The sequence below is a fragment of the Drosophila rhopaloa genome, unplaced genomic scaffold (genome assembly GCF_018152115.1).
Source record: "Drosophila rhopaloa isolate 14029-0021.01 unplaced genomic scaffold, ASM1815211v1 contig_203, whole genome shotgun sequence".
Classification (NCBI taxonomy): Eukaryota; Metazoa; Arthropoda; class Insecta; order Diptera; family Drosophilidae; genus Drosophila; species Drosophila rhopaloa.
Genome location: NW_025335088.1, coordinates 1,225,030 through 1,247,130, shown reverse-complemented (window position 1 = coordinate 1,247,130; position 22,101 = coordinate 1,225,030). Strand labels below are relative to the sequence as shown.

The 22,101-nt window shown below is 36.3% G+C and overlaps 2 protein-coding genes across 2 annotated transcripts; both read right to left on the bottom strand.

The window, feature by feature from the left end:
• Positions 1-11,773: 11,773 nt before the first annotated feature.
• On the bottom strand, positions 11,774-13,407 carry LOC123037889. The gene is made up of 2 exons (XM_044460671.1): positions 11,966-13,407; positions 11,774-11,888 (listed from the first exon to the last, which is right to left on the bottom strand). Exons 1-2 carry the CDS (start codon positions 13,028-13,030, stop codon positions 11,880-11,882), a joined length of 1,074 nt encoding a protein of 357 aa, XP_044316606.1. The 5' UTR covers positions 13,031-13,407; the 3' UTR covers positions 11,774-11,879.
• A 4,122-nt stretch (positions 13,408-17,529) lies between these two features.
• Positions 17,530-18,195, bottom strand: LOC108049407 (RING finger protein nenya-like). Its single transcript, XM_017130586.1, has one exon. It carries the CDS (start codon positions 18,193-18,195, stop codon positions 17,530-17,532), a length of 666 nt encoding a protein of 221 aa, XP_016986075.1.
• Positions 18,196-22,101: the final 3,906 nt, after the last annotated feature.

The following is a 22,101-nucleotide window of genomic DNA, read 5'->3' as shown; positions in this document are numbered from 1 at the left end:
ACAAACTGGCTGAAGTACAAAAAATATGTAAGTGCACACATCGAACTTGATCCTGAAATTTCTTATGAATCTGACATTGATAAGTCGCTTAAACAACTCACGGTGTTCAAACATTCTACGCCAGAACCCGCTAAGAATTGGACGCTTAAGTATCCAGATCGAGTCTCTCCTACTTGAAAAACGTAGACTTCACAGAGACTGGCAGACTCATCGGTCCCCAGCTACTAAGAAAAGACTTAAGAAAGCATCTTGAAAATTGTCGAAGGCCCTCTCTACCGAAAAGAACCAGGCCCAAGGGGCTTACATTGCGAAACTATCCCCGACGGGTAATAAATTCCCACTATGGAGAGCTCACCCAAACATGCAACCACCAATAGATCCCGATTGCCAATTCGATCACAAACAGGTGCCTGGGCGCGCAGTGACGAAGAAAGAGCTAATACCTTTGCCCATCACTTGGAAAACGTCTTCAAGCCTCACCCGCCATCCAACCAATTCACTCTACCGAATGTCTCGCCAGCGTCGCCGTTCTCCCCAGTTACCCTTGAAACCAGCACAATACTTTAGGCCATTAAACAACACATAAACCCAAAAAAAGCTCCTGGTCACGATTTTATTTCTCCAAAAATGATAATTGAATTACCTGCATGCGCAGTCAGATGCATCGCACTTATAATTAACTCAATATTGAAATGGGGTTACTTTTCTGACCAATGGAAAAAGTCTGTCATTACAATGATCCCGAAGCCAGGAAAAGACAAATCCCAGCCTTCCTCGTACCGGCCCATCAGTCTGCTTCCATGTCTATCAAAGCTATTTGAAAAACTGCTTCTTGTTCATCTAGTAACACATCTTCAAAACAACAGAACGATCCCTCTGCACCAATTCGGATTTAGGGAAAAGCATGGAACTATCGAACAGGTAAACCCTTTAACATCTGAAATTCGTACGGCTTTCGAACACAAGCAATATTGCAGTGCCTTATTTCTGGATGTATCACAAGCATTTGATCGCGTCTGGATCGACGGTCGACACAAGCAATATTGCAGTGCCTTATTTCTGGATGTATCACAAGCATTTGATCGCGTCTGGATCGACGGTCTGGTATACAAAATCAAAACCCTCCTACCGGAAAATGCCCACAAGTTGCTTGAGTCATAACTCAGAAACAGAGTTTTGACCGTGAGGTGACAACCATCCGTAACATCGAAGCTGGACTACCCCAAGGAAGTGTGCTTGGACCAATCTTGTACATCCTTTACATGTTATTTACCCTCATGTCAACCTTCGCTGACGACACTGCCATTATCAGCCGCACGAAATGCCCAAAAACAACAACAGCCCATTTAAAAGAACACCTGGTAGCTGTAGAAAAATGGCTCGCAGACTGGCGTATCAAAGTCAACGAGCAAAAGTGTAAGCACATTATACATTTACACTAAACTTGTCGAAACGCCCACCACTGGCGCTAAACAACAACCCGGTTCCACAAGCAGACGAAGTCACCTATCTCGGCATTCACTTAGACAGGAGGCTTACCTAGAGAAAGCATATAGAAGCTGTATAACTCGTGCTTAAAGCCGATCTGGACCTACGGTTCCGAGCTCTGGGGAAGCAGCAGCAGCAATATAGAAATTATTCAAAGAGTACAATCAAAGACCCTACGAACAATAACTGGAGCCCCCTGGTACATCCGCAACGCAAACATTCAGAAAGACCTGGATATAAATCCCGTAAAAGAAGAAATTGTTTCCAGAAAAATTAAATATGAAGCCAGACTATCAAATCACCCAAACCCGGTAGCCAGACAACTCAACCGGCTAAGCTATCATTCCCGTCTACAGCGGAATGATTTCCCATCCCTTTTCAATAACATAAATGAACGTAACATAGATTAAGATTTGAAAACTTATTGTTAGACTCTTAAGTAATAGGGAAGATCCATTAAATAAAAAAATACAAAAAAAAAAAAAAAAAAAACTTTGGGCGGAGCAGAAGTTGATATACTGTTGCAGAATATTCTGTAAATTATATTCTCCAAAATTAATCATATGATGCATTCTTAATACTCATAGAAAATCCCAACTTCCTAACTTTACAAACACCAAAGTTATGGCATTTCCGATCAATCAGTTATATGGCGGCTATAGGATGTAGGATATATATTGGCAAAAAATAAAACCCATAGAAAATCCGAACTTCCTAACTTTACAAACACCAAAGTTATAGCATTTCCGATTAATCAGTTATTTGGCGGCTATAGGATATAGTCGGCCGATCCGTCTTATATACTGCGTGCAAAGGAAAGAAGGATGTGCAAAGTTTGAATTCGATATCTTTAAAACTGAGAGACTAGTCCGCGTTGAAACAAACAGACGGACAGACAGACGGACAACTCAGGACGCGATCCTGATCAAGAATATATATACCTTATAGGGTTGGAGATTTCTCCTTCACTGCGTTGCACACTTTTGACCATAATTATAATACCCTCTGCAAGGGTATAACAACTATTCAATTTAACTTAAATTGTTTTCTAATTTCTTTGTATGATGGCGGACATGTCTTGCCAAAGTATTTGAAAATATCTTTTAAAAGCTCTGTCCCGCAAATAAGATATTTTAATTTTAACTGCTTGTTAAAAAGCCCAGCTGATTGACAGTACGACCGTAGCACGGTCAATACTGACTCTCAAAAATGCTGTTGTTTTTGACCTAAGAAGCACTTTGCTCTGACAACAGACACCCAAAAGATTAAATTTTTTAATCTTTTCGCTACGTTCACCCAAAGTTCATTTCAGCAGACTGGCAACGCTATGCAATTTTCTAGTAATTTTTTCGTCCAGACAAGTCCAGACAAATCGCCCGAACGAACTTAGTGACCTATGATCAAATAATTATCAGTGAACTATTTAAAGATTTAAAGGTAGTTTCGACTATCCCTGTTTGTCAACAATTCCAGGTGACTGATAGTAGGACCGTGGAACATTTAATTCTGATGAACCCAAAAACAGCGGCCACACAGGAAGATTAAACTTATTCCGCTGGTGAACTTGTTATTCGATCCAAGTAGTTATAAGCTTGTGGTACTTAAAATTAAGACGGTTAATATGTATATTCAAATTGTTTCGCGCCAAGTTTTAGGGTTGAACAGAAAAACCATCGGCTAAATATTGCATGAAAGCTTTCGGTTATACCCTCTTCCCATAGAGTCCATCCGTTCGAAACGCTTGGGATTCCCACAGAGCACATCCACTATCCAGCATCCCATATTTTTTTTATTATTGTGGCAACCCGCTGCAAATAGCGAACCCTACAGCAGCGGATACGAAGGTGGGAACTCTGACAACGAGGCATAAGGAATGCGGGCAGTCTATTATAGACCGCTAGCAAAACCAACAGTGTGTGGTCTCGGAATAAAAAGAGTGAATTCAGTTTGGGATATAAACGTATTTTTATTGCTAAGAAATATCCACTTTGTGAGTTATTACAATTTTAATTTCATATTTCATTTTATTATTAATGTCAAAGATGGCAGACAGCCAAGCTCAATTCAATGACATGATCTCGGTCTGCGCTTGCTGCTCCTTCAGCATTTCTCGAGCGCTATCTGCACAAGCTCGGCCTTGTGGTTCACCTTTGCGCGCTTTGCAGGGGCCGCAGAGCTGCCTAAAGCCTAGTACTCAGATCGACGAAAACTGTCCGCCAGTCATAGAAAGGAGCGAGAGGCAAACAGCTGGCATTCACTTTTCGTCAGGCTTTTTTTTTTACCTCGGTACTCAGATCGACGAAAAAATAACAGAAAATTTCATAGCGGTGCCAGTCTGCTGAAATGAACTTTCGGTGAACACTAGCGAAAAGAATAAAAGCCTAGTACTCAGATACTTTAAATTAGCAAATAGTTATCAGTAAATAATAAAAATCAAATCTTAAATTTAAATTATTGTTTTTTAATTTCTTTATACAGCGGCAGCGGCATAAAGAGGCTCTTTCCCGCAAATACGATTTTTGAATTTTAACTGCTTGTCAACCAACCCGCTGATTGACAGTACGACCGTGCAGTCACACTGGAAAGATTAAAGTTTTTACGTTAACGAACTCGTAGCACGCTTTAATCTGATGAACTCTCGAAATTTTGGTCGGTTTTTTGGTTTTTCGTCGATCTGAGGACCGAGGTGAAAAAAAAACGATGACGAAAAGTGAACGCCAGCTGTTTGCATCTCGCTCTCTCTCATGACTGGCGTACAAGTTTCGTCGATCTGAGTACTAGGCTTAAGCGTTGATTTCCGCTGCAGAGGCTTCCAGGTCAGCGGGGTTAACATCTAAGACCTTCACAAAGTATTCCCTAATACCCGAAATAAATATATTTTATTAGTTAATTGTAAAGCACAAATATACATACTCTCGTTCTCCAAGGTGTTCTGCTCCATGTTGTGAGTACGGTAAGGGCCTAGGAAAGAGTAATGCTGCCACACGGATGCAACAGTAATTAATTAATTATTACAAGTATAAAGAGCATTTATTGATTTGGCGCCTTCCATATTTAAAGGTTCCCCGTCATTATTGTTTACGTTTTCGTAAACTGTCAAGAAGAAGAACTCAGAATTACACCAAAAAAACATCGCCTAACTATCGCATACAAAATTCCGCCAAATTTGGTTGGGGAACTAACTGGGAATTTTTGGAACGGCAAATACCAATATAATCTGTAGGATGCGTTACGCCACACGATTTTTTGCATACGAATTTTGTGTGCTGGCTTTTCAACTGGTTTTTCGCTCTCTTGCCCAAAAGCCAGCGAGAGAGCGCTCTAGAGCCACCCGCTCTCTTGCACGCATATTGCGACAGCCGGATACTGTATGTATTCACAAACATTTCTTCGCTGCAGCGCGCTGTCGAAATATACTCTTTATTTTAAATTCTAACATAATTAAAAATACTTATTTTGTATTTCCTTTATGTGATAATTATTCGAATGTAGTATATTTTTTTAGTAATGACCAAATATATCTACGTATATAAAGATACATAATGTATTTCATACATGACTTCACATTGGAACAATGGTCATTAGGGTATTCAGCGTGCGACGTGTGAACGATTTTTAGGATTTTTATGTTAGCACCCTTTTCAATCCGATGGATTTTTTCTAGGAGCAATTCGTTTGTTGAAACCATCATGCAGGGCCTGAAAAAAGGCTGTTGGGTGAATATCCTTACCAAAGTCCTTCTTATCATTAACTTTGAAACGTGTTGAGGAGATCTGGGGGTGGACATTGTCCTTTTATACGATCCCTACGCTTTCCTGGCCACTCAAAGCCATGGATTGGCCAGTGTGCCCTGCATTTTGCAACTGAGTGGGTCCTTTAAAATGTCGCAAAGGACTCAGAATGGTAAAAATGGCTTCTGGGCATCCTTTCCCCAATGTTGACATTCGATTTGCCTTGATCCTGCTTATTAAATTTTAATTTTTGGACACATGCGGTTGATTTTAATCTTGCAAAGTTAAACACCTTTAAACACCTAGAGTGCCTCGACTATTAGATACCCGTTACTCAGCTAAACAACTTAATACAAATATGCCTTCTTGTATGTTTTTCCCCGCTCGAATTAGCACCTTGGCCAGCTGATCCAAAGTCATCCGTTAGATGGCGCTACGGGCCATGAAAGGCGGAAATGTAGGCGCTAGCCAGGCTTAAGCGTTTAATGGGTTTTTGGGCGTTAGAGTGGGCGTGGCAAACTTTTATTAGGCCAATCGATAGGTATTGACGAAACAAATACATATCAATTAAAATTTTCATAATAGCATCAAAACTGTGGCCACAGCTTGTGGCTTGTGGGCGTCAGAGGGGGCCTGGCACTATTTTGAAACAAACTTGCGCTGCGCATGAACTCCTAAAACCTACATGCAAAATGCCAATCTTCTAGCTCTTATAGTTTCCGAGATCTCAGCGTTCATACGGACGGACAGACGGACAGACGGACATGGCTAGATCGACTCGGCTAGTGATCCTGAACAAGAATATATATACTTTATAGGGTCGGAAACGCTTCCTTCTACGAGTAACGGGTATAATTAATAATTTTACCATTAAGATTATAGAGGCAAATGTGATAATTTAAAAAAAGTGGCCAAATCGATAAAGTTTTAACAAAGTAGTAAATTAAAACTCAAGTGTGCCAATAATTTTGTTCAGGGAAATTCGTTCTTTTCTTTGGTTTATTATTTTAATAATTTATTTATAAAAGATAAGTTAATGATGTCACTTGTATTTAACAACAAATTAATGATTCTACCTAAAAAAATTTTTTTATATTTTAGTATCAGCATATTAGAAGAAGAAAAATAGCCTTAAAAATAAACATGGTTGCTGTGCCAATAATTAAGTTTGTCACTGTAAATGCAATTTAAATAAACATCCTGTTCAATCATAGAAGTTCTTTTGACACACAATTAGTTTTTTAGTCCAGAAATGATTTCTGTCCGAAAATCGTCCTCTCGAAAAAATACGCACACATACGCACTTGCTTATTCGTGCAATTCTATTTTTAGATTTTTACGCTCTCAACTTTGTGCGAGTGGAGAGAGACCGGAATTTTCGTCGCCACCAAAAAAACCACCAAGCTGCATATTGCAAATCCAATGTATGAGATTATATTGGTCTTTGGCTTAACCGTTGTGTATCATCGATAGTTATACGATATTTAAACAACGAGGGCTGGGAACATTGCGCCATTTGTTATTTTTTGATGGTTGCTGTCATGGACGGGATAATTTTGTGATGGTTGCTGTCTGGAACGGCTCAAGTGTGACGAGATCATGAGAAAGTATTGATTTTAAGAAAACTGTGGATAGGAATTGATTGAAACTTTCCTTAAAGTTAGTACGATGTCTTAGCAGTTTTTTAAAATATCTCATGACTTGGCACACGTTCTATGAGGGGCGCAGGAATTTTTCAAGCGTCGATTGGTATTTTAAACGACAGAAAATAAGTTGGTTCATGACATGGCTAACGAATTGGTTCAAGTAATAGAGTGGGCGGCACTTTTATATCCCTTTAAACTACACCAACTGTAATGCTATTTTCTCAAAAATTGTGGATACAACATTTATCAAATTTTTCAGAAACATCACTTACGCATCCCTCTGTGAAGGACTTTTTTTCAAATTCAATTTCTTCCTTTATTTTGTATGAGCTGATTCAGACGTTTGCCCACTGTTTAGCGAGTTTTTAAAAAACTGTGAAACGATTTTTATAAAATTTTGAGTTTATATCCTTGAAGAAACGTATTTTGAGCTGATGTAGCGACTTGGCACACGCTCTGTGGGTTGAGATATTCTCCAATGTGTGGGGAGTCGATTTTCAAATGCATTTTTGAAATACTTTCAGTCCTGAAAATCAAAAAATAAAAGCAGCCCTCATGTTCCATATTCCTTCGTTCCGACATCGCCGCTAACTCATAGACGCTAATTTGACACACACAATATTTCCTCAGCAAAGTTTGCATAGGATTGGTATTTTTGTGATGGTTGTTGTCAAGGACGTAATATATTGGTGATGGTTGCTGTCTGGAACGGCTGAAGAGTCTCAGACGCTTGCCACTGTTAAGCTATTTTCTTAGAAACTGTGAATACGATTTCTATAAAATGTTGATTATATATCCTTGAATAAAAGCCCTTTAAGCTGATCTAGCGTGCAACCTAGCACATGCTCTGTGGATTGAGATATTCTCCAAAGTGTGGGGAGACGACTTTTCAAATGAATTTTTGAATAACTTGCATCTCCAATATGTTCAAATTCCATATATAGATAGATTTTTTAAAATATTTTTGCACTTAAAAGTTTTTGATTACGTGCCTTATTAGCGAAATAATCAAAGAACAAGAAAGGAAAGCTAACTTCGGGCGGAGCCGAAGTTGATATACCCTTGCAGAATATTCTTTAAATTATATTCTCCAAAATTATTCAAATGATGCATTTTTAATACTCATAAAAATCCCAACTTTCTAACTTTAAAATCACCGACGCCAAAGTGACGCACAGTGCCGATGTACAAATTTGATTTTATTTGATTTAACATTTATAAAATTTTGTTGCTATAATTTTGGGGTAAATAAGTTTTTCTCAAAGTTGTAATAATCGAAAATCATAAAAAGTTGTTATCGTAGTTTTAATTCTTTTTATTTCACTTTATTTTAATTTTATGTTAGCGTGCTTTTTACAATGTCTCTCTGTTTCTCTCTTTTATCGTAAAGTGACCGTTCTCTGATATTCACGTTATCCTTAGCCTTTTTCAATATTAGTTTTACTTAATTCTATATCAAATCGGAACAGCGGGATTGGTACATAAATGTGGATGTTGGTACTTAATTAATATAACTTAGAAATAGCTATAGACATGTTAATCACATCATCATACACTGCTTACAGCTCGGCCATCCTGACAATTAGATCGTCCTCGATCGTGGGTTTCTAGTTTATATAAGTATTATTAAAATGTTCTTACGTTTAGAAAAATAGATATAAATATAAATAATTTGTAAAGAATAAGTTAAGTTGTAAAATTTTGGTTAATAATTTAGATATTAATTGTTTAAATATATATAGGTTAGCTTAACATTTATTAGGAGTTAATTTCACACTGATTACGCCAATCTGCCCATTTTCGTAACCGACATGCTTCTACAATTCCATCATAGGGAATTTGACTAATTTGACAATTTTCAATATCTGCTATAACGTATCTATCGTTTGGCAAAATTCTTTTAACGACGTATGGTCCTTTGTACTTCGGTACAAATTTTTTATTTGTACCAATTGTGGTGTCAATGTTTCTCATTACAACAAAATCGCCTTCTTCGAATTCTACATGACTTTTGTGATTTTTCTGATAATATTCCTTGCTTCTTTTCTGAGACTGTTCTATTTTATCTGAAGAATTCTTACGGACATTTCCTAAATCGCACTGTGGTCTATCATTTCTATCATCTAAATATTCTGTCAATGCGTCAATATTACACCCTCTCTGCTGAACTCCAAATAATAATACTGATGGTAATTCCTTCGTCGTTGAATGCACTGAATTATTAATGGCATATTCGGCCTTAACCAGTAGTTTGCTCCAATCCTCGTGCTTTATTGGTTCAGTTATCTTAGCTAACATTGCTTTCACTGTTCTATTTACTCTTTCCACCTGACCGTTCGCTTGAGGTGACGCAGTTGCTACTTTAACGTGTTCAATATTATTTTCTAATAAAAAGTTGGCAAACTCTAATGAAGTAAAACACGTACCCCTATCACTTATAATTCTACGTAGTCGACTGTAATATTGAAAATATTTCGAAAAACACGTATTGACTTCTTTCGTACTCGTTGAATTTACAGGAAACAATTTAACAAATTTGGTAAATCCGTCAATAATCACTAACAAATGTTTCTTTTTCGATATAACTGAGGGCAATGGTCCAAAATGGTCTACATGTAATGTATCAAAAGGAATTGGTCGCTTGGGTATATTATGTAGGGTTCGATTATTCGCATGTGTAGGTACTGTAAACATGATACAATTCAAACAATTGCCAATAAATGCCTCTATTTTAGATTTCATGTTCGGAAACCAATAATGTCTCAATATTTCCTTCAAACATTTTTCAGTACCTAAATGACATAAATTTTCATGGACTCTCCTAATTTTATGTGATTCCATTTCAACTGGTACATATAACAATTCAATATCTTTCTCACCTAATCTGTAAACTATTCCATCGTTCAATATAAAATTTTTCACATTTCCATGTTCTAATTGTTCTTTCAGTTTTACTATAAGATTATCCCTATTTTGCGTTATCTGAAGCTGAAGATTGATGTCGTCATTGTCAATTACTGAAACTATTTGGTCTTTGTTGTCACTTTCTTGGATATTCAATACAGGTTCATATTCAAAATTTTCATTTAAGGCTGAAGGGTATCTACTCAATGTATCAACATGATTCATATATTTTCCACTACGATGCTTAAGTGTATAATTATAATTCGCCAATTCTAAAGCCCATCTGGCAATACTTGAATTAAGGCGTCCTTTCCCTAGACATAAAACTACTGCATTACAATCTGTTACTATGTTAAATGGAATTCCTTCTAGGTATATTCTAAATTTTCGTAATGAGTAAACCACAGCTAGTGTTTCCAATTTAAAGCTTTCATATCTTGCCTCTAGTTTTGTTGTTCTCTGTGAAAAATAAGCTATTGGATGGAACTTGTTATCATCCTGTTTTTGTAATAAGATTCCACCAAATCCCTCGCTACTTGCGTCGCAATGCAATTCCGTTTCTCGATTTGGATTATACAAGGATAATATAGGGAATGAAATTAATTTCTCACGAAGATATTCAAAAATATTGATACAATCCTCATTGAGTTCATACTTAACACCTGCTTTTGTGAGCTCCTGCAATGGCTTTGCTATTTTTGAGTACGCCGGAATAAATCTTCTAAAGTAAGAAAATAGTCCTAAACATTTCTGCATTCCATGGCGATCTTTTGGTATCGGAAGATGTTTAATAGTTGATGTATGCTCGTTATTCGGACTTATCCCTTTTTCACTGAGTGTGTATCCTAAAAATTCAATACTTTTGTAAGCGAACTGGCATTTATTTATTTTAATTTCCAATCGATATGCTGCTAAAATTCTTAATACTCTTCCTACCGTCTTAAAATGTTCATTCAATGTCTTCGAACCTATAGCAATATCGTCTATGTAAACTACTACATTTCCTTCGCGGATCAAAGGTTGCAGAATAAAATTAATAAATCTCATGAATACCGCGGGTGCATTCATGAGTCCGAAAGGCATTCTTGTGTATTCATACTGTCCGGAAGGTGTTACAAAAGCTGTATATTGCACTGAACTTTCTGCTACTTTCACTTGGTGGTATCCACTTTTCAAATCTAAAAGTGTGAAGTATTGATTTCCTTCTAAACGCTCTAAACAGTCATCTATAAGGGGAAGCGGGTATCCATCACGAATGGTTATCTTATTAAGTTGCCTATAATCTACGCACATGCGCTTTTCCCCAGATTTCTTCTTTACAAGTACAATAGCAGAACTATAGGGCGAATTGCTTTCTCTTATAAATCCTTTTTTCAATAATTCGTCAACTTTAAAATCTACTTCTTTCTTTTCCTGATATGAAAGTCTTCTTGGAACAGAACGTACAGGTTCTTCTGACTTTAGTCTTAACCTCATTTCGTAACTATGTTGAATCGCTGGGATGTTAGATAAACATAAATAATTCAATCTTATTATTTCACTGAGCTCACTCCGATCTCTATCACTCAACTTTGGGTCAATGTCAAAACTTTCATCATCCTTAAATACATCTATACTATATATCTCTGGTATGCTGTTATCACTATCAATTTCACTTTCTTCACATAAGTCTTCAAAACTTCTACTGTCTATCAATTGATCACTGTCTCGATATGTTTCACTGTTCACTAATCTATTCAATGGTTCACTATTCTCTAAAATATTCAATGGTTCACTATTCTCTAAAATATTCAATGGTTCACTATTCTCTAAAATATTCAATGGTTCACTATTCACTAATCTATTCAATTCAATAATTTCTTTTACTTTATACTTAGAAATCAATTTTATTCCAAATTTTTCCAAAAACTTACGCCCTAAAAGAACATTAGTTGCAACATAGTTGTTGGGTACAACAAAAAATGAGATTTCTTCTTCTATGTTTTGAAAAACGAGCTTAACAAATATTTTTCCGAAAGTTTTAATCTTAAATCCATTAACTCCACAATAGTCAGTCGGAAACAATACATCGCTAATGTTTTTATAAGGAATGGCAGCGTGTTGAATTAAATTAATGGCGCTACCCGTATCGAACATGGCAGAAAGGAAGGTTACATTAGGCTTCATTTGACAATCAGTGTAAAAATATACTCCTACCTGGTTAATAATCGGAATAAACATATTTGGCTCCTCTTCGTCATCCCGTATCGGCTGGTTGTTGGCTGCTCCCACCATTTTTGGGTTACTTGCTGGCTTCTGTTGGCAATCCTTTAGCATGTGCTGGAGCGATCCACAGCGGAAGCAGGAATTCTTATCGCGCTTCGGCGCAGTGCACGACGAAGCGTAATGCCCATAAGCGGAACAATTGTAGCAACGGATTGTGTTCCGATCTTTTCTAGTGTTTTCTGAGCGGAGGGAAAAATGTTGGGACTTCTTTGTTAGATTTTCATACTTCCGTGCCAACTCCTTCAATTTTTCGATTGTTGTTGCTGTGTACAATAGGGCGATATTGGCTGAACGATCGCGAAAACCATCAATTATAAGCTGAACTGTCAATTTTTCTTCGATGCTAGCACGCATAGCAATTTCCTCCATAAGAAGTATGTATCCCATAACAGTGTTTTTCAGCGGGTTGAAAATGGTCTCCTTTAACAGCAATACGATGTCAGCAGTTGAACTACCACGACCAAATGTTTTTATAAAGTTCTCTTTAAATGCGTCATAAGTATTCGATTGGTCAACACGCAAGAACAAGTCGGCATCTGTTCCCGGTTTCATCAGCATTCGTACGCAGCGTAATTGGAAATTTTTACACTCGTTAACATCTCTGCAGATTCTCTCAAAATCCAAAATCCACTTAAAGGCTTCCTCATTTTCAGTGGCAGAAAACGGAATCATGAGCTGTTTCACCATACGAATGTCATCTGTAGTCTTGCTGTCGTTTCGCATTAATTCGGCCAGTATCTTCTTCTTCTTAGCTACCCTTATGGCGGCGTCAAGTAGTGCTTCTTCTTCTTCTAATTCGTCGATGTCTTCGCTAGCGCTCCGCTGGCTTACAACCTCAATTTTGGCATCTTCTTCCTCCAATAGGCTTTCTGGGATATTAGCCGCATCCTGGCAACCGGCATCCAGTGCAAGCTTGCGCAGTTGTCTTAAAGTCGCACTTCCTGGAAACCTGATTTCATTGGCTTGAAGCCACTCTACAATGTTCGCCTTGTCCATTCCAATTTGGCGTCACTCGCCAAAACGCAATTATAGGAAAAAAACTTGTGTGTCTTCGGATAGCCAACAATGTTTATGTAGGCGGATGTTTAAATGGTGTCTATCCCACTTCTGAAGTTGTTATCGTAGTTTTAATTCTTTTTATTTCACTTTATTTTAATTTTATGTTAGCGTGCTTTTTACAATGTCTCTCTGTTTCTCTCTTTTATCGTAAAGTGACCGTTCTCTGATATTCACGTTATCCTTAGCCTTTTTCAATATTAGTTTTACTTAATTCTATATCAAATCGGAACAGCGGGATTGGTACATAAATGTGGATGTTGGTACTTAATTAATATAACTTAGAAATAGCTATAGACATGTTAATCACATCATCATACACTGCTTACAAAGTATTGCCTGAAACAGCGAAACTTTTCCACTGCTCGCCATGATTGCTCAATCCACTCTAAGATTAGTATACAGATTGCTTGTATTGACTTAAAATTGATTAAATAATAAGATGATCTCTATTAAAATCTCCCTTCTTAATTTTTGGTAGTAGGATATCTGATGATGCTTAACTAACTTTATTTTAAGATTTGAGGCGATTCATTAAGAAATGCTGATAAAGCAGCTCACACCTCTTCTTGTTATACCCTTGCAGAGGGTATTATAATTTTGGTCAAAAGTGTGCAACGCAGTGAAGGAGACATCTCCGACCCTATAAAGTATATATATTCTTGATCAGGATCACCTCCTGAGTTGATATAGCCATGTCCGTCTGTCCGTCTGTCTGTCCGTCTGTCTGTCCGTCTGTCTGTTTCTGCGCGAACTAGTCTCTCAGTTTTAAAGATATCGAATTGAAACTTTGCACACACCCTTCTTTCCTTTGCACGCAGTATATACAGTCAGCACAAAATTTATTCGGACACTGTCTATTATCAAGTTTAACAGCTTATTTGCCGGAATTTTCGTAATTTTAGCAGGTTTTTTTTTACTTATCATAGAAACAGTGATTTTCAGAAGACATTACACAAACAAAAATGTAATTTTTTAAATTAGCCTTAAAAATATTAAAAGAAAAGCAAAAAAGTTGCTAAAATGTTGCACAAAAATTATTCGTACATTTCTCATTTATTGTGTTTATTTCTGAGCACAACGGTAATAGGCGATTCTTTTTAAAGTAGTTTAGTTGAAATTACTTCGGAGTAATTTTCGGCGTGCTTTTTTTTTTTGTTTTTTGTTAGTTTTTATGTGTTTTTTTGATACGATTGGTCAAAATAAAAGGAGTTCAAGATTTGTCACTAGATTTTCGAAAACCTATCTTAAATTCATTTTTGGAAAATCGTAGTTATCGCGAAATCGGTCGTATTAATGGAAAATCACCTTCCACAATACATAGTATAATCCAAAAATACTTAAAAACGGAATAATGAGCTTCAAATCACAAGAAAGTTAGAAGGTCTAAGATTCTGTACTCACGTGAGGGACGGAAATTTATGTCTACAGTCCTGAAAAATCCGAAAACAACATCTACAACAATTCAAAAGAATGTAGAGCAAGCGAAAATAAAAAAGTTTGGGCCAAAACCATCCGAAACTACCTGTACAAGGCTGGTTTACATGGCAGAGTTGCTCGTCGAAAGCAATTATTTTCTGCCATCAACAAAAAAAAGCGTTTGGAGTTTGGAAAACTGCATATAACCACCCGGATTCGTTTTGGGAGAACGTAGTTTTAAGCGACAAATCCAAATTTTACATATTTGGACACTATGGGCCCTCGAAAGTGTGGAGGAAACCAAATGAAGCCATGAATGAGAAGAACTTAATTCCAACTGTTTAGCATGGTGGCGGGAATGTAATGATGTGGGGGTGTGTATCGGTAGAAGAAGTCGGTCAAATGGTCTTTAATGACGACAAAATTAATAAGAATATCTACAAAAACATTTTAAGCGAAAATTTGATTCCAAGTGATATAAAACTTGGTCTAGATCCGAAGACATTGTTGTTTCAACAAGACAACATTCTTCGTCTTTGGTGCAAGAGTGGCTTTTATATCACTGCAAGCAGCTGAAAACACCTCCCCAGTCACCTAATTTAAGTCCCATAGAACATGTTTGAGATATTCTTGAGAAAAGGATTCGGAAGCACGTCATTTCGTCCAGGGAGTCCTTAAAAACTGCATTGATGGCTGAATGGGGTCAAATTAGCGCTAATGAGACAAGCAACTTGGTAAAAAGCATGGGTCGACGCTTACAAGCTGTCATTGATGTTAGTGGAGGACCCACCAAATATTAAAAATATTAAAACATCAAGAAATATGTTTTTTTTTTAATATTATATGAAGTGTCCGAATAATTTCTGTGCGTAAAATTATGACTTTTCAAGTTCATTTAAGAAAATATCTAATTTTACTGTTGAAAGTTCCTTATTTTTTTGTTAAAATATATTCTAAGAATGTTAACCTTCACGATGAAATATAAATTGTTTGTTTTCGTTACGTTTTTGTTGAGTTATTAATGAATCAAAATCAAAATCACGGGTGTCCGAATAAATATTGTGTTGACTGTATGTCGGAACGTCCTATAGCTGCCATATAACTGATTGATCGGAAATGCCATAACTTTGGTGTTTGTAAAGTTAGGAAGTTGGGATTTTCTTTGTGTTTTATATTTGGCCAATCAATCCGACCTACCAAATTTCATAAGGATCGGCCGACTATATCCTATAGCTGTCATATAATTAAATGATCGGAAATGCCATAACTTTGGTGTTTGTAAAGTTAGGAAGTTGGGATTTTCTTTGTGTTTTATATTTGGCCAATCAATCCGACCTACCAAATTTCATAAGGATCGGCCGACTATATCCTATAGCTGTCATATAATTAAATGATCGGAAATGCCATAACTTTGGTGTTTGTAAAGTTAGGAAGTTGGGATTTTCCATGGGTTTTATTTTTGGCCAATCAATCCGACCTACTAAAATTCATAAGGATCGGGCGACTATATCCTATAGCTGCCATATAATTGAATGATCGGAAATGCCATAACTTTGGTGTTTGTAAAGTTAGGAAGTTGGGATTTTCTATGGGTTTTATTTTTGGCCAATCAATCCGACCTACTAAACTTCATAAGGATCGGCCGAATATATCCTTTAGCTGCCATATAACTGATTAATCGGAAATGTCATAACTTTGGTGTTTGTAATGTTAGGAAGTTGGGATTTTCTATGGGTTTTATTTTTGGCCAATCAATCCGACCTACCAAACTTCATAAGGATCGGCCGAATATATCCTATAGCTGCCATATAACTGAACGATTGGAAATGCCATTACTTTGGTGTTTTTAAAGTTAGGAAGTTGGGATTTTTTATGAGTATTAAGAAAGCATTATATGAATAATTCTGGAGAATATAATTTACAGAGTATTCTGCAAGGGTATATCAACTTCGGCTCCGCCCGAAGTTAGCTTTCCTTTCTTGTTATTCCTAAGTTTGTAAAAATAGCATTTAGTTAGAGTTGACGATTCTCTATAGCTTAGCAATACAGATTAGTTGATCTAGGTTGTTCTACTCAATATTCTCAAAGTTAATCAAACCAGCCATTTCACGTTAAAGTTTAAACATATTAAAGTTTTATTTCATTGTAGATTAATATCTACCAGCATTTTTATACCCTTGCAGAGGGTATTATAATTTTGGTCAAAAGTGTGCAACGCAGTGAATGAGACATCTCCGACCCTATAAAGTATATATATTCTTGATCAGGATCACCCCCTGAGTTGATATAGCCATGTCCGTCTGTCCGTCTGTCTGTCCGTCTGTCTGTCCGTCTGTCTGTCCGTCTGTCTATCCGTCTGTCTGCTATCAAATTGAAACTTTGCACACACCCTTCTTTCCTTTGCACGCAGTATATAAGTCGGAACGGCCGGGATCGGCCGACTATATCCTATAGCTGCCATATAACTGATTGATCGGAAATGCCATAACTTTGGTGTTTGTAAAGTTAGGAAGTTGGGATTTTTTATGAGTATTAAGAATGCATCATATGAATAATTTTGGAGAATATAATATACATAATATTCTGCAAGGGTATATCAACTTCGGCTCCGCCCGAAGTTAGCTTTCCTTTCTTGTTTAATTTAAGTTTAAAAAAAAATTTTTTAAAACACTTTCTTAAACGACGAGATTAGACCCAAGCCAATGAGAAAATATCGAATATTGTTCAGTACAAATTAAATTTTAGATTTAATTTCAAATCCCTAGTACAAAGAAAATATATAAATAAATAATGATTAATTATGAAACTGTTTTATTTTTCTGTCAACTGTTTTTTGTGCGATCCCCCATCTATAATAAAATATAGAAATGTCATTAAATATGAAAATCCTTAACACTTACCGAAATTAAAGAAAACTGAATTTATTCTAAAACTATTCTTCGCAATTTTCTCATTGACGGGAATCCTACGGGAGAAACATTAAAAAGATTAATATGTTTTGTGGTAAGGATTTTAAATGATTAAATATGGAACTTCTCAATATCCTCGTCGAAGCTACTCTTGCGCGGAGTGCATATCGTTGGAAAATCTGTATCCGAGTCCAAAAAGGATACGACATCCGACTGGCTGTTGTTCGATGTGCTAATAGAGGGTGTCCGTGGCCGTACGCCACGACGCCTCTGGTTGATTCGGGGCTTTTGGAAGTCCCTGGTTTGGGATTGATCATCCATGCTGCTCCGCTTAGTTTTCTGAACCGCTTCCTCGTGGTAGGAGATGTAAGCGCGGTGCTCGTCGATCCGCTTCTTCTCAATTTCGATCTGCTGGTTAATCTGTGCCTCCATTTTGCCGAAGCCATCCAGCCGGAGTTTGTTCTTCTCGTGCTCCTGCATCTGTCGGTAGAATCCCAGGTTGTCCGATGCTCGCTGGTCGGTCTGAAACTTGCTGATCTTGCGATAGAGCCCCAGGAATTGAAGAGGATCCTCGAAGTAGCAGGCCACGCCACGGGGCAAATTCCCGTTGATCGGGATTGAATGAAGCTCCTGCTTGCAAATTGGACATTTTTTTTCTGACGAGGATTCTGTCACACAAGTCTTGCAAATTACGTGCTGGCATCTCGTCATGTTGAAGACCATCGTCTGATCTTTACTGCGGTGAGAAAAGCACTTGTTGCAATGGACTCGAAACATAATTAAGCAATAGTGTTTCCTTAGCAAATTTAAAGTTTATGCACATTAAACAGCTGTGTTTTGGCGTCTGATAAAACTAACGGATCTTATCCTTATCGGTCTGGCCACTCTGGTGGTACTTCTTTAAACACTCGTAACAGTGAACATAAAAACAGAAAATGGTTAAGTTCACTGTTCAGTGCTATCAAATATCATATGGTTACGATTTCTAAAACAAAAAAATTAAGCTTTAAATAAGCTTTAAATTTTTAAATTTATTGAAATTTTATGAAAACCATAAAACTTTTACATATTTTCCGTTTGTAAAATGTCAAATCAAGAATGGGTTTCGTTACAAAATAAATCAGCATAAAGAAACCATTGTGGCATTTAAAAAACTAAATATAAAGAGAACGTGCTTTTAAAGCAATTCCAGAACGAACGCTGATGTAATGATTTTTTGTAGAAAAATTAAACAGATAAATATGTTAAATATGGTTGTTGGAGTATTTAAGTTAAACTAAGAACTATAATTTAATAAATATGTCATTTACATACAATTTACTAATTATGTATAAAACAACACTGGTAGCAGGCCTCTTTTAAATAGCGCTTTGCTTTCCCCGTTGAGTAAGGTCTCAAATCGACTTTTTACAGTAATATACTGAAATATATTTAACTTTTTTACAAATACACAAAAAATTGGTCCAAAATACATCTTGAGGAACACGTCCTGGCAAGCTGGGGTAGAAAATAACACGAGCGTTTCCCGACTACCTTACATTTATTTTCAAATATTTTTCCGTAATGTAAAGATGCAAGGTAATGTATTCTATTGTAATGTAAAGTAATATATTTTTGTGTAATATAATATATTCAATTGTAATGTAATGTAGTATATTCTATTGTATTGCCTGTATGTATAATGCTTAATTTAATGCAATGAAATAACTTTAAATGAACGTGATGATTATATGTATATTCATGTATCTCACAAAAGTATCCGAAAATATCTTTTTAGAAAATTTGACATTCTTAATTTTTTGAACACTTCATAAAATACTGTCTTACATAAGGCCAAAAAACAGCAAAATTACGTTTTTTTGCATTGTTTTCTAAATTCTTTTCAAAAAATGTATTTAAAGTTAATATTTTACGGGAGAAATGCAGAAAAGTTTTTTTTACTGTATAAAGTAGTTTTAAAATAAGCGCTCAAGTAATTGGGCCAAGTTGGTATCACAGAACTCTTATCGATATTTTACAAATCCATAGGGTAATTTCTTATGTCTAATACGGTCCTCACATATCCGATAAAAGCAACAAAGTTTTTACGACCTATTCACACATGCACCCGCTGTTACAAAAGCAGCTGATCGGTCTACAAGAAAACAACAAACAGAAAAATAAGATGAGAACGTGCAAATTAAATTTTCTCGCCAATATGCATTAGCATTTGCAAGTGGAGCATTTAATGATTTATCCATTGCTGTTGGTCAATTGGTAAATAGTTCTACTCAGAGCGGGGGAATTGAAAATGGGCACAGAAATATTGAGATTGACATTAATGACAAAAGACTGTTTTTACTAGAACTGCCATCAGTTGGCTTATGTTATACCCAAGGACTCCATCTTTCACTTGATGGATTATATGGTGGCCACCACTTCCAAATAGATTCATTTATGCTTGTTTTCCCAAATAATAAGTGAATTTTCAGGCTCTAGTACATCCTCCAGCTTTTTGCCGACGGGTGAATACGACCTATTTATTCATTAATTTCAATTTAAAGTGGAAAGTATTGTAAAAATCAATCAGTCAAAAGAATTTAAGGACATTTCAGGGCACACTAATTCGAAGAGGAACGTGTAGCGACTTTTCCCCCGTCTTATAGGCGAAAACGGAGTTGTTGTGGAATTTCGTCAGGCTCTTTTTTCACCAAGGTACTCAGATCGACGAATAAAATACCAGAAAATTAAATTGGCGAACGCTTTTCGTCAGGGTATTTTTCACCTCGGTACTCAGATCGACGAAAAATACCAGTAAATGGTATAGCGTTGCCAGTCTGCTGAAATTAACTTTGGGTGAACTTTCAGGTCCTAGCGAAAAGATTAAAAAATGTAATCTTTTAGGTTGACTGTCGTCAGAGCAAAGTGTTCCGAAGTTCAAAAATGCACGGAAAACTCCCCCAAAAAAATCCGGAAAAATCGCCTGCAAGAACTTAGGGCAGCAATGATCTCCAAATTATTAAATAATTATCAGTAATTAAGAAAAAAAACTATTAAATTAAATTTTTTTTTTTCTAATTTCTTTGTATAGCGGCAGAAGTAGTTGAGAATATCCTTTAAATGCTCTTTCACGCAAATAAGATTTTTGAATTTTAACTGCTTGTTAACAAGCCCAGAAAATTGACAGTACGACCGTAGCACGCTCAATACTGATGAAAAATGCTGTCCGCTGGCGAACTCGTTTTACGATCTGAGTGTCTTTAAGCCTAGTACTCAGATCGACCAAAACTGTCCGCCAGTCATGAGAGAGAGCGAGAGGCAAACAGCTGGCGTTCACTTTTCGTAAAGGGTTTTTTTCACCTCGGTCCTCAGATCGACGAAAAAAATACCAGAATATTGCATAGCGTTGCCAGTCTGCAAAAATGATTAAAAAATGTAATCTTTTGACGTGCGCTTCTCACTGAACATTATAAGAAATGCAGGGAAAAACACAAAAAACTCGCAAAAGTCGATTGCAGGAGTTTACATGTGAGGACAAAATAACATTAATACTATCTGGGGTGCAAATGTTTTTTGGGTCAAGAATGTATGAAAAAGCAAAATAAAAGTGCAGCTATGAACTTTAAATTAGCAAATAATTATCAGTAAATTAAAAAAAACAACTGTTAAATTTAAATTGTATTGTTTTTTAATTTCTTTGTTCAGCGGCAGACTTGTCTTGCCAAGGTATTTGATAATATCTTTTAAAGGCTCTTTCCCGCAAATACGATATTTGAATTTTAACTACTTGTCAACAAACCCAGCTGACTGACAGTACGACCGTAGCACTCTTAAATCTGATGAACTTAATTAATTCGGTGAAAAATCGGTAATTTTTAAAATTTTTTGGCGATACGGATAGTCTTAGCTCAATTTTGTTTTTTGCATGTGATGGGCAATATTTAAACAATATGTGTGATTTTTTTCTTCCAAAAATATTAAAAATTGACTGAGATACAGGCAATCTCCGGCGGCGCCTCGAAGAAAAAATGTTTTGCGGTGTACACGATAACCGGTCACAGAATCATCTGAAATGAAAAAATCCAATTGCATTAGTTAAAGAACAAGATTGCTCAGGTAACGCAGTTTGTTTTATTATTTTTTTTTCGATTTTTAAAGGCACTTGAATGTCAAAAACACCGATTTTCGCCTAAAACGTCGAGATATTTGTTGCTCTAAAAATAATAAATTTTCAAAAAAAAAATAAAAAAACTCGACAGCGTTACCTGAGGAATTTAGTTGAGAACAACTGTGCAAAATTTCAAAACGATCCGTCCGATAGATTTAGCAGGATCGTGTACACCGATAACTTTTCAGGAGAGCGGTTTAAAGTTTTGGACACCCATACAAAACTTAACTACGTTCAACTGCCCATAAGTTCGAAAACTTTAACACAATATTTTCAAAATGTTGTGCACTAAGAAAAAAAAAAAAAATTTAAAAAAAAAATGTAAATACTATACCTCCCTCGTACCTTTCCACCCACGCTCTTTTTATAATTGTTGCATTAAAATGTTTTTTATATGACAAATCCAACATAAATAATAGCGTGTCTAAGTTTTCGTATATAAAAAATCGTATCGCTTGCTCACTATTTCTCCTGTAACTTTAAAAATATTTCTTGCATAGTTTGGGTAGATATTTATGAAACGAAAATTGGATTTT